The 13778-nt window shown below is 35.6% G+C and overlaps 2 protein-coding genes across 2 annotated transcripts in view; one reads left to right on the forward strand and one right to left on the reverse strand.

The window, feature by feature from the left end:
- Positions 1-1170: 1170 nt before the first annotated feature.
- LOC108679571 (enoyl-CoA hydratase, mitochondrial) lies at positions 1171-7231 on the forward strand. The gene is made up of 7 exons (XM_018168223.2): positions 1171-1327; positions 1824-2024; positions 2448-2634; positions 2784-2926; positions 3229-3348; positions 5103-5170; positions 5985-7231. The coding sequence occupies exons 1-7, from the start codon at positions 1204-1206 to the stop codon at positions 6048-6050; spliced, it is 909 nt and encodes a 302-aa protein (XP_018023712.1). The 5' UTR covers positions 1171-1203; the 3' UTR covers positions 6051-7231.
- Positions 7232-7405: 174 nt separating this feature from the next.
- The window catches only part of LOC108679568, a 33277-nt gene continuing 26904 nt past the window's right edge, over positions 7406-13778 (reverse strand). Inside the window, exons 6-8 of the mRNA XM_047883838.1 lie at positions 10135-10504; positions 9478-9722; positions 7406-7798 (exon numbers count right to left, since the gene is read on the reverse strand). Coding sequence (XP_047739794.1) covers positions 7406-7798; positions 9478-9722; positions 10135-10504 — 1008 coding nt within the window. The remainder of the gene's footprint in view (positions 7799-9477; positions 9723-10134; positions 10505-13778) is intronic.

Consider the following 13778-nt stretch of genomic DNA (forward strand, 5'->3'; position numbering starts at 1 on the left):
AGTTTTATTTCAAGTGTCCCAAATTACTCTGTTCCCAGGGGTTACTTGGGACACTTTTCTTATGCCTCTGGGCCCTGGCACCTAATGAATAGCATATGACAATTTTTTTTGGAGACGCCATGCAACAGCCGGCGGCAACAGCCTCTGCATAGACCTTTAAAATGAGCACAAATTTGTTTATGAAGTGTTTCATGTTAAGAAGTTATTAATGAAAAACACTTAAAATCACCCCTTGTTACCCCATTTGATGGTAAATCTTCCACTGGCATTAGTCCTGAATGAGGAAGTTGATTGCTCCTTTAATGATCCTTTTCAGCTGCATGAAATGGAATCTTGCCTACAATCACTTCATCAGCCATGACTGGAATTTAATTTCAGGCATGTGATGGTCATGAATAAGATGTCTGAGCCAGTTAGTCATGACTAAATTACATGAGCTTCACAGTGCACACTCATGACTCATTTATAGCACTTTAAAAATTGTTGATTATGCCTGGAAATAGAAAAAAAAATTCCTCTACATTTAGAGGCAATTTAACTAAAAAAACAAATTGTTATTCTTTTTTAAATTTCTTGCATTATAGTTAGATTGATTTTTAATACACATTGTTTGTAAATATTGAGTCAATGCTTTCAAGGAAGCAATTTTTCTGGTTCAAAGAAAAACTCCTATCTATTTTTTGGAGTCATGCTACCTCTTATTTCCCATCTGATTTATTAAATTTTTGTTTTGGATTCAATTGTCATCATGATCCTGGCATGCTGAGAGCTTGCTTGATATATTTATATTTTACAGAAGTTTAGGTTGGCATTTTCCAAATTGTAACTAACCAACAATACAGGAAATAGCTTGCCAGTTTGTCACTGACAACACATTAAAATAAATTATTCTGGAATAAATAAAAATCTTGAATGTGATGTGAATATTCATCTAAATTCAACTTAGCCTATGTACTTGCCTTCAAGTTGATTTCCAGTGAAATAATTTAGTGGGTTCTGTACGATAAAGGTTTTTTCTAAAAATTTCAGTTAATTACCCTTCTTATTATGTACAACCTAATTTATAAAACTATGAACCAGTTGGTAAAGTTTTAATCCTAAATATTTGTTGCCTCAAATTCTCTTCATTAAGTACTGGTTTTGTTTTAGTAGGTAATGTTTTTATTTTTCTTTCCAGCTAAAAGTATAAGCCATATTCTTATAATGGTATCTTTTCTGTCAAGCAAAATGTTAGTTGCCAGTAGCTCACTAAGAGCATCTATTATGATGCGGCCCATCATTTCCAATAGATTTGTGCTTGGCAATGCAGTCAAGTTCATGTCATCAGGTGAGTTCTGTGTTTGATCCAAGTCATTTAACTATGTATGATTGAAAACAACTGATTATCTTAATAAAAATATTCATTCAGGAATGTATAGTAGTTTAGGAATGAATGTACAGGACAAGTTGAATATACAGGACGATTCTGATCAATTGTAAATGTGCTTTCTTTCACCTTTTTCTAGAAAAACTCCAATAAGAAAGAGCATTTTTATTTTCAAGTAGAATTTGGCATGAATTAGTATGGTAGTTGGCAAACAGAGATGCTTTCCCATAAAAAAGAAAGATCCTAATAAATTTGCTACTCCATTCATAATCTTCTATATTCGTACCCATTACTGGTAGTTTGAACAGAATTTAAAGAAGCTTTTAAATAGATCTACTGTATGTTTAATCCATCTTTATATTATATCAATATAATGCATTCACTGGTCACTAATTTAACATGATAAACAAATAAGTTCTGCTACCTGACATTATTTTAATACTTATTTCATGTTCAGCACCCAAGCGGGAATACCTGCTGTTGGACTACAGAGGCGCCAACAACTGTGTGGCCGTGATCACCCTCAATCGCCCCAAAGCTCTCAATGCTCTCAGCGACCCGCTCATGCAGGAGCTGAACTGCACCATTGCTGAGGCAGAGGCTCAGCCCAATGTTGCTGCCATTGTCATCACTGGCAGTGAAAAGGCATTTGCTGCTGGTATTGATATTATGCCTCATCTTTAATTCCTGATGTAGGATGTAATTGCTTGTGATGCTAGTCTAACACATGATCTTCAATGCTTCAAAATGTTTACTTGTTTCTATAGCACAGAGCAGGCAATTGTTTTAGACAAAACCACTAGTTTTATAAAGTTGACTTAGACACAAAAATAACAATCAACGTTTGATATTGCTTATTTTGGAACTTATATAGTAGGTACATTTTAATTTATTTAATTTGACTTGAGCATCAATGTTATGCATTCTTGAGTTTCATACATGCAAATTTTTATCTTGACATAGAAATCTTATATATGTAGTACCTACTTTCATTGATAGTATTTGAACAAATGAATTGTTTGAATTCGTCAACCGAGCAATAAAGACAACCACACAAGTGTCGCCGTACCACCCCCTACAGGAGCTGACATCAAACAGATGCAAACCAGAAACTTCGTTCAGGTTTATAAGGATAACTTCCTGAGCGGGTGGGACAGGGTGAGCTCAAGCCCGCGCGTTGTCATTGCTGCCGTCAACGGCTACGCTCTTGGTGGAGGTTGTGAGCTTGCAATGATGGCTGACATCATCCTGGCTGGAGAGAAAGCCAAGTGCGTAACAATCTAACTCAATTTTAGTATACTTACTGCAACTACACAATTCTAGGTTACATTCACTGCTAAATCATGTGAAATCAAGACTAATTACATTAAACAACATGTTATGTATAGCATTGACTAAAATGTATAATTTCTCCTAGATTCGGGCAACCGGAAATCAACCTGGGCACAATTCCTGGAGCTGGCGGCACACAGCGTCTGGTTCGAGCAATCGGCAAGAGCCGTGCCATGCAGTTGTGTCTCACGGGCGAGATGATTAATGCTAAACAGGCCTGTGACTGGGGTAAGTCTTGTAATTCCTAACATTAATCCCTTAATCCTAATCATGCTTGCGATTAACATTCAACTCTCAAAGTTAGCATCATTTCTTCAGCACATTGCATTCGTTTTAGTACAGTTGAAACTTGCTTCTAGCTGCCCATGCGTAATGAGCTCATTCATAAGTACAAATATTTTCCAGTTAGTCAATAAATTAATTGATGTATTACCTACTATCTCTTTTTGATTCTTCTTATATATCCCCCACGCTTGGTATATCACATAATATAGTATGTACCTTTACATTAATTAAATATACCACCGCAGGGTTAGTGAGCGCGGTGTACCCTCCAGACCAGCTCGTTGACGAGGCCGTCAAATTGGGAGAGAAAATTGCTTCCAAGTCTAAAGTAGCTCTCCAGATATGCAAAGAAGCTATCAATAAATGTGAGCCTCGTAAATGTGCCTTGCTTTTTTTAGCTTCATTTATTGCCTATCATGTTTTACCGTATATTTCTTGTTACTGTTGAATTAATGGCCAGTCGTTGTCAAATTTTATTAGTGAGTCATTTCTATTGATGTCATATTATCAGTGAAGCTTGGCAATCAGCGCTGCACTTAGGACATTTTTAGCCCATACATATTGTCATAACGACGGAGGTTTGGGGTTTTGTGCTGCTGTGTAGTCTATATATATATAGTATGTGCTGCTGTGTAGGTATATGTCTGAGCAGCTGAGCTTCTTTGTTTCAATTGTGTCTGGATTCTATTTACTCGATTACCATAGATGTCATTGTTGAAGCATATAGGCAATACTTTTCTAGTGCAAATACTTACTGCAACTACACAATTCTAGGTTACATTCACTGCTAAATCATGTGAAATCAAGACTAATTACATTAAACAACATGTTATGTATAGCATTGACTAAAATGTATAATTTCTCCTAGATTCGGGCAACCGGAAATCAACCTGGGCACAATTCCTGGAGCTGGTGGCACACAGCGTCTGGTTCGAGCAATCGGCAAGAGCCGTGCCATGCAGTTGTGTCTCACGGGCGAGATGATTAATGCTAAACAGGCCTGTGACTGGGGTAAGTCTTGTAATTCCTAACATTAGTCCCTTAATCCTAATCATGCTTGCGATTAACATTAAACTCTCAAAGTTAGCATCATTTCTTCAGCACATTGCATTCGTTTTAGTACAGTTGAAACTTGCTTCTAGCTGCCCATGCGTAATGAGCTCATTCACAAGTGCAAATATTATCCAGTTAGTAAATAAATTGATTGATGTATTAGTTTTTCATTTTGATTCTTCTTATATATCCCCCACGCTTGGTATATCACATAATATAGTATGTACCTTTACATTAATTAAATATACCACCGCAGGGTTAGTGAGCGCGGTGTACCCTCCAGACCAGCTCGTTGACGAGGCCGTCAAATTGGGAGAGAAAATTGCTTCCAAGTCTAAAGTAGCTCTCCAGATATGCAAAGAAGCTATCAATAAATGTGAGCCTCGTAAATGTGCCTTGCTTTTTTTAGCTTCATTTATTGCCTATCATGTTTTACCGTATATTTCTTGTTACTGTTGAATTAATGGCCAGTCGTTGTCAAATTTTATTAGTGAGTCATTTCTATTGATGTCATATTATCAGTGAAGCTTGGCAATCAGCGCTGCACTTAGGACATTTTTAGCCCATACATATTGTCATAACGACGGAGGTTTGGGGTTTTGTGCTGCTGTGTAGTCTATATATATATAGTATGTGCTGCTGTGTAGGTATATGTCTGAGCAGCTGAGCTTCTTTGTTTCAATTGTGTCTGGATTCCATTTACTCAATTATGGATGTCATTGTTGAAGCATATAGGCAATACTTTTCTAGTGCAAATTGTTTATTGACGATAGATAGATCGGAAAATTCAATGCTTCTCAGATTTATTTTTCTGCGAATTCAATGTGTAAATTAGAGTTTTATCAACCTTCAGCTCAACATGAACGCTGAAAAACTGCCGGTATTGTCTATACACAGGTTATTTATTTCTCGTTACATTTGAAGACATCATGAGATGAACAGTTGTCAGTATCAGAGTATTTATTCATTATGAGAGAACATAAATATTTCACTTGTAAATATTTATAATAGGTAGTTGCTTCAAAATTGACGGCCGTACTGAAATATATAAATTTTTTTGTTGTAGCGTACGATCTGTCGTTGACTGAAGGCCTGAGAGTCGAGAAGCAACTTTTCTACTCCACCTTCGCTACCGTGAGTATTCAGGACGTGGCCCAATGTAAAACTCTGAATTCGTTACTTGTAGGTACTAGAGGGCCTTTAGGAAAGTTACTGTCGCATTTCGTTGTAGGACTTGACATGCGAGGTTATGGCTCAAACTTCACGGGGGAAAATCAGGCACATTTTTTACATCTATATTGATTGCACGATTGCGCACAAGAACATGAAATGATGAACAAACGAAATAAATGCATTCATGTTTTTGGGTACGTAGCTATGTTTTCTTTTGTCTGATGCATTTCTATTGAGTTGGGTATATGGTAACAAGTTTTGGTTGCCAGTGACTGCTGTTCCTACCAGTGAATTATGTTCACTAATGCAAATGTGCCTCTTGCTAAATCTGCGATTGTCATTTATAGAGGGATTCGAGAGAGCTGTAGACTTAGTCATTATTCAATATTGGCATCTTTTTTAATTTTACTAGTTTTTTCTGTTTGTTTCTTCAACGCTGATATTTTACTGAAAGAACCGTTCAACTGATTAAAGCATTTGTTGCGGTATTTGTCTTTACTACAGTTATTAAATCTTTTGCAAAACTGTGACTGAACTTGTTTTAGTAGGTCAATGGCAGTTCGACGCTAAAATTATTCCTAGGTATATAAATGAATCAAATCTAAATTGATTGCCTACTTACTCTCGTCATGTCATCTGAGTAAAGGCAAGTTAGAGATTTATGACCTAATCCTACTTCACTTGTCGTCATGATTAAAAAATATTGTCTCATCGTTTGAGGCAAAATAGTCTTCTCACATTTCGCTAAGTTTTGATTGATGTTATGCCGCCGCAGAACGACCGGAAGGAGGGAATGACAGCGTTCGTGGAGAAGCGGGAGCCGCGGTTCACGGACAGCTAAACCTCGTCTGGTCTTGGTTATTTATGAATTAGTAGTTGCCGAGTTAGGTTATTAACAAGTTTCCACTTAAATCTCCATGAAATCAATAACAAAATCATCATGAAAGCAGGGAGCTGATTTTTTGTAAAGGTCCTCCCAGCCTCAGCTATAGGGCCAAAGATGCAACTGCTCGTACAGTGGCCTGCTCATTTAATTGGTACCATACAAGATGTTTGTTTAACAAAATCCACAATGCCGATAATATACAGATTTTACCAACACCCTTTGGGTATCAGCAAAACCCAAAGTTTGACATTTTTTTGAATGAAAAGTATGGATTATGTGTAGGGTAATTCTTTGTGTAGGTACGTCTGCGATCTTCCATCTATAAAAATTGTCGGGAATTTTGTTTAGAGTTTTAGTGGTACCTGCTCGCTCCACTTGTGATACAGGATCGCGATTCTACTGAGAATTCATTGTTATTTTTTGACATTCATATCGCGCTGTTTTCTATAGTTTATCTCTGCAAACCATAGCCTTTCATAGTTGTTTACATATATACTTGTCTTCTGTTGATATTTTTTCAATTTTTTTAGACCTGGTGTTTTACACAAATACCAAGTTAATTAATCAATATTTTCATGACTCATTATTAAGAATCTGTTTGTACGTTAAGCAAAGCTTGTTAAATGTAGGCTGGACTGTAGCCTAGTGTAGATTTTTTGTAGGTAGGATGAATTATATCTAAAAAATAGATCATCGATTGTGACAGTGCAATAGTTATTTCTGAACAAAAGATGGAAGATTTATTATTTTCTTTTGGTTCTAAATGGAAACAATCTGGTCATTTGACGGGATTTTTCTCCATTTTCCTTGAACTTGAATCAGCGCTATTAGTTTAGGTAATATATATTGCTTTAATTCTAGATAGTTCATCTAATATACACAGCTACGTCAAGCGCGCGTCACTAGTACAGGCTCTGCTAACCTGTTCGTTAAGTCGTAAAAACGTTGCTTTGTGGGTTGATCGTTGTGCCCGTGTGTGATGTTGGATTATCATCGAGAAACATTACTATGCTATTAGTTTTAATTGGTAGTGTATTTGAAGCACCTATAAACCGTGGGAATAAAAAAATATGCATTATCAGTTTGTAATGATATAGTCGGTGCTAACACCAGTGAAATGCAATTAAAAAACAGAATTTTGTTTTCTTCTTCTTGATTCAGTGCATTAAATTTTGTAGTTGCACTTTGATGGCATGCTCATGTATAGAAATGACTTACATCCTGAACGTCGAGACTAACAAAAATTAATGTAATATCCTGCTANATAATTCCATAGAATTTTTGTTTCAAACTGAATAAAATTTCAGGAGTTATAAGACTTTTAGTGAGCTCTGTTTTTTTTGTGTCACCCTGTAGCTCGTTATCGCTCCACTGTTATATTTGTGTTTACTCAACACATACTCACATTTTGACTTGGGCAGAACCACGTCTACTCCGTAAACAGTCGTAAAATTCTCTCGAGTTATTGAAATTGTATAGTTTTCAGGACCAACGTTGGAAAATTGTTGAGAATAGAGCAGCTTCGGTAGGCTTGCCGAGGAGTCCAAGCCGATGTTGGACGGGACGACGCTCAGCGATGCGGATGGCAGGCGCAAAGGGAGGTCGACTTGTATAGAATTGTTCCCCACGTGTACGCCTACCAGGCGCATCGACAGCGCAGACATTGCGGACATCACGGCCGCAGCGTAGTTGTCTTCCTGAATCTGTTACGGATAAATCAACATTAGTTTATACAATATAGTTATAGGTATATAATCTAAGATTTATTTAATTCATTGTTCCGTATCATAACTCTGCAAAACGACCGTCTTGAAAATTTTCAAGCGCTTCTGACGTTAAAATAAAATGCGATTGCTGTTCAAGCTTCTAAGATAAATTAACAGCATCTGTGCGTGGCACGTTTAGTGCGAAAATTCGATAGTGTTTTGATTAAATACTGCGTGCAGAACTAAGTATTTAAAATAAATTCAATGTGAATTAGATCAAGCATGATCCCCCCAAAAAGGTGGGAATGGTTCTTCGAACCTGGAAAATAGCTTTCTCCGTATCATTAACTCAATTTTGAAATGTTGACATCATTGAATTAGACGATGAAAATTTTTAGTTCAGAAAATTTATTTTAAGTAAAAAAACTACAGTACAACCAACCAAAAAATAATAATGTGGTCTAGTGACTCGAATTGCCTTTAAATGGAAAAGAATTCCTTAGTTTGACACAGAATGAAATTTAATAAATAAAAGTTAATAATGTGGCTGCCATAACAATACGGCTTCCACACTGTCTGCCATCATCAGACTTGGATGCCAATAATTACATAAGGTGGTCAAAATTCATCAATACAATTAGTTTTAAACGTAATATTTTGTGTTTCTTCTAGTGTAATATAACTAATGAAACTTGATCATATAATCTTCACACTTTTTAAAATGTAATCAGAATTGCTTCAACTTCGGTTACATATGCAAACAAACGAGTAGGTTTTGTTTAGCTATTAAATGCAGTTAAATCTAATTTACTTACCCACAATATTTATTGTACAGATATGGATGCATTCACGTATTTCCTGCCTTTGCATTATGATATTTCCAAGGATTTAAATGATCCAAAATGCGGTTACAGTGACTTTTGTAGGTGGTTTTCAAAGCGTCTCCAGCTTACCATTGCTTCAAATGGAGTGCATATTTAGTAAATGTTAATTATACTCGTACTTGGCATCTAATCAATGTTTAATCTTGCCAACGTTAATCACACTCCAAGTTTCACTTCGCAAATACATTGCTTTAATTTGTATAGACAAGTATTGATCTCCCTCTTTAGCAGTACTCTCTGATTTTTCCTTTCTCTTCGACATTTGGCTTAAATAATGTTTCTCAAAAATAATACTATTCTCTAAAAGCATTAACATTTTTGATGGAAAAATGGTAAAAAACTGTTATTTTGCGGAATTTATTCCATCGTAATTTGGTTGCATACGGCAAGGCTAATTTCGATGAGTTATTTTTTATTCGCATCAATGAGGTTGAGGTTCTTTACGACAAATTTAACATCATCGATTGCACACAGCCTTTCAATAATTTTCAGGCTTAACTATCTTTATGAACCTAAACATAAAATTTATTTGAATGATCGCTTGCTATAAATATACTTCGATCGTAAAATTGAAATTTTGTCTTCGCATTCCCTAACATGTTTAGAATGAGCTACCATTAGGTAGCCCTGCTGCGACAAGTTATTCAACTAGTGTTGACTCGTTTGACTAATAAAATTTCTTAAACTTATTGATTCAAAATTAGTTTGTCATCATATATCTCTTTTTGATTGATATTTGATATTTCTAAAGTAAAGCAAATGTAGGAAGGGAATTATTCTTGCATGGCTCACCAGTTGCAAATAACGGAGTAACTCGTTTCGCACTTCTCGTACGTGATGGTCGTGTGCTAAAATGTTGACATACTCGCGCACGTCTTCGTTCAGTTGAGGGAAGTTGAACACAGATGAGTCACTCAGGTAGTGACATATGGAGGGTGCATGGCGGCAGAACGTTTGTAAGGATTTTCTTAGGCCAAGTTGGTCGAAGAATGAGAGTATTGATCCGGGCATGTTTGTTGCATGGTTGTGGTGAAACCCTGGAATATATGATGGAAATGTTGGGCTTATGTGGAACATCGGTTTCTCATTAGGGTCACCAACGAGTAATCTACGGAATTTACTACAAATGTTTTAGTAACTCTACAATATTGGCAAATAAACAACTCTCTCTAATCTTGAACCATTTTCGTTTTAATTTTTTAATACTTTTGTCCCTGTTTGTAAATATCCTGAAAATTTTAGATATACATATTTTTTCTTTTGAAAATTCGTAAGAATTCATGTTTCGTCAACAAAAGTTATATTTACTTATAATAAGTTATCACTAAAGGTATAGCACGCTTAATTGTATGTAATGCACAAAATCACTTCATTCCACTATTAAAATCTTTCAGTACATATTCATGCGCTGTAAAAGAATTCATCTGCATACTTTAATTTATTACTTACAGTTCTCCATAGTTTCAGATGCATCCATCATCCAGTCATAAACTTTATATTCCGCTGAATGAGCAGCTTCCTTTACCTTCTCAACAGTTTCTTTTCCGAACTCTTTAAATTCTTCGAACTTATCTTTAACGTGTTCGGCGAAATGGTGGAAAAAGTTGACAATATAGTTCGCTGTTTCTGCCATGAGCTTCTTGGGCCGATTTACCCCTAAAGGAGTTTTTAAGTGGACGATTTTCGTAGCCAGGGAAGTGACGTCTTGAGCAAATTCTGGACAGATAAGTTTTACGTCGCTGGCAACTTTTTGCGTGACGTCATCCCACATCAACATCATATCGGTGGTCTCGTTGTAGAGTTTGTCGATCGTCAACATCTGGGAACAAGATCATGTTTCGAAAAATTACCTATTGCAATCGTAAAAATATGAAAAAATTAAAGTTATTGACTACATTTTCCACTTTTGTAATTGAAAACATATTTTAAGTTTATGAGTCTGTTATTGAAATAATGTTCTGCATGAAACAATAATGTTCTTCGTGGCTAGTGGAGATATACACGCTGAATTAATAATAACAAGGAGACCAAAATAGAGTACAAAACACGTCTGAACTTTATAATATTGTGGAATAAAATTCCGAAAAATATCATCAACGGTATAAAGAAGAAGTTTTGAATGCCATTTATGTTTCCAGGCAAATATACCTAACAGTACATAATAATGTTTTGTCATAGGTAAGTCCTGAAATTAAGATATAAAATGAAAGCTTTCTTACTTGCATAGCTAATATTTTAAATATAAATGTTAAAATCTATGAATCTTGTTCTTTAATAAAATTATACATGGATAATGGATGTTAATATCAAAAGACTCATTTTACGTTTTAAATTTATAATTTTAAATATTGCAACACTCAACACTATACAAGAATTTAAAATGCGATGGGAAATTTGGAGGAGAAGATGTGAGGGCAAAAGAAAAATACAAACTTTGGTTAAATCACATTTTATTTTGTCGAGAGACGCAGCTCGCCTTAACTTCGTAGAGAACTGACTCAAGTCAAATTTAACTGTTTGAATTTCGTTTTAGTGGGCTTGGAGGTAGAGTTCACTTTCAAATTTCGTAACCGATCACTTCACCTATTTAAATTATTGACATCTGAGAATTATTAATGAAAGCTCACTAGATTTTACGTACAAAAATAAAAATTCCCTTAAAATTGTACTTATTTCATAACTCTGTGTAATTTTCAATAAAACCCATTATTTTACACTATATGTGTTTCGTTTCAGATGACATTACTTGGACGCTCAGACTAATAATTCAGAAGGTCTGCAAAGAGTTGCTTATGAAAGAAATATTTTCAAACAACAATATAAATAAATTTTGAAATTCTATTGAAACAATTTGCCATTTATCAATTTGCATATTCCCATTATTTTCATTGATAAGTGAACATTCTAACTATTCATGCATCCAAACAAATTATCAGAACAAATTTCATGGGCTGTCGACTCAAGATCTTTCAGAATAATTAGTTATAGCACCGGTAAATCACGGTTATTTATTTCCAAAACAATCCAAATTTGAATGAACCTTACTGACAGTGATGTTCCTTGATAGAAATTGTGATTTCCGCTCCAAATCTGAAGAGTTGATTACAGCGTATAAATTTGGAAAACCATTCATTGAAGCAGCAATACAGTCGATTCATGGTCATATTAGTAGTTCGATGCCTGCCGGTTTTATCCATGTTCGAAAATTAAAGATATCAAGAACCTGAGCTGGAATAATGTGGTTTGTATATTTTAGCCAGCCAACTCCATCCATTCTAAGGCCATCAGCCGTGACCTAAGCAACGTTAATTTTCTTCTGAAAATCGCACGACATTCCCGAAAGCGCGAAAAAGACGTGGTTGAAAAACCCGAGGATATTCAGCTTGCAGATATTCCTGATAAATATTTGCACGGTAAATATTTGCCCTTCTCAATTGATCAATGCCTGCTGAAAATTTCGCGCAGAGCCGCAAAATTTTTTTAATACTCCGCATTTTGCCGTTAAGTCGCCGGATTTCGCGGCTCTAAGGTTATTACATCTCGTCCATCCCCAGACAAACGCTGCTCATACTTGCGCTCAGGGCGTAGCAGGCGGAGGGACTAATTTGAAAAGGTGGTACACGTTTCAGTTGCAAAAGAATCATTGGAATTTGTAGCAGAATTGGGTCATTTCTTTAATTTATTTCATCGAGTACATGTTAACATTTTTGGTCCAAATCGTGCGGTGCAAGGGTTTAAATATTAGCTATGGATCATGGTGGAAAATTTTTAATGTATAGAGCATTTTTAGCAGGTTTTCGGTACGATTTCGATATTGGCGAAAGCTTGCAAGAAATAACTGACGGACCGACGAAGAAGCAGCTGCCGCTCAATTGTGGATTTTTTCACTTAAAAGCCCATGCATGTTCCTCAGCCAGGATAGCGGTTTATTCCTGAGGTCGTGGTTGCACAGCTGTAAAACTGAAGGAATATCGAAATGGGTTTCGTGATGCGGAATTGGGCAGCACTTATCTTGAAAGATATAAATAAAGTAAATAAATCCTGTTGCGAATCAGAATCTTTTTCAGTCCGAAATTCAACTCTGGTATAACATTCATAAGGAAGTTCTTACCTTGCTCGCAAAAGATTTAGTTCCAGCACAATTGATAAGCAACAATACCAAAACCATACAAATCCATACAGATGGAAACGACGTTCTCGCCTTGCCGGGCCTCTGCATAGGATACGCTAGACTTTTATCAATGATGAATGAAGAGTTTAACGTACTAAATGAAAATAGAAACAATGATGAGTTTTGTTTGAAGGACGCACGAAGGAACCTGCACGACTCGTAAGAGATAATCCGTCTGTGTTTTATCACATATGAGAATAGCTTATTTCATCTTATTAAATGAGCTTCTATATTCTATTACTCGTTAGAGTGTTCTCGCCTATAAGGTGAGGACGGTCGTCTTCTTTAGGATTGTATTTTTTCTGTTTGTGATCCATAGAAACTGCTTTCATTAGACTTTTTACTCAAATTAACACCGTTTGTACCACAATTTGGAAGAAAAAATATGTATGGTATGGAACACATCCATTTAAGGAAACTATTCAGCATTAGAAAGAAATCATGACATCAGGTTAAAGATACCGAACCTAATAATTATATACCTAGCGAGCTTGAACCACACACCATTAGCCCATGTCATTAGTCCAATTTGTGGTGTATTCGACGAGGTTCCGGATTTTTCCATTACAGTTTTGTCCTGTTTTTTTTTTCTCGCATTCTATAGCCAACTTCACTTTTCGAGATTTTTCCTGGAATGTAAACTCATACATGTGTATTGCCTAATTCTCATCCTTGTACAACAAAAGCTATATTGAGGAGTAGTTATGAATATCAGAAAGAAAATTTCATGTCATGCTACTCGCAGCCTTTCAAATTACAAATTCTTGTTGATAAAATATTATAACCACTTGAATGAACAATATTTCAATAATGAAATTGATAAAATGTGAATATTATCAATAATAACATTGGTAATGTGTAAGCACTTGCTGATACAATCCGTTTTTTTCGCGAGAAAACAGTTTTTTGCTACTATATTTAA

The sequence above is a fragment of the Hyalella azteca genome, unplaced genomic scaffold (assembly GCF_000764305.2).
Source record: "Hyalella azteca isolate HAZT.00-mixed unplaced genomic scaffold, Hazt_2.0.2 contig13788, whole genome shotgun sequence".
Classification (NCBI taxonomy): domain Eukaryota; kingdom Metazoa; phylum Arthropoda; class Malacostraca; order Amphipoda; family Hyalellidae; genus Hyalella; species Hyalella azteca.

Bases quoted from the DNA above. Each gene is read 5' to 3' on its own strand.
- LOC108679571 (XM_018168223.2), top strand. From the start codon at position 1,204: ATGGTATCTTTTCTGTCAAGCAAAATGTTAGTTGCCAGTAGCTCACTA. The intron at 2,635-2,783 runs GTGCGTAACAAT...AATTTCTCCTAG, and splicing joins CTGGCTGGAGAGAAAGCCAA to ATTCGGGCAACCGGAAATCA. The intron at 3,349-5,102 runs GTGAGCCTCGTA...TTTTTGTTGTAG, and splicing joins CAAAGAAGCTATCAATAAAT to CGTACGATCTGTCGTTGACT.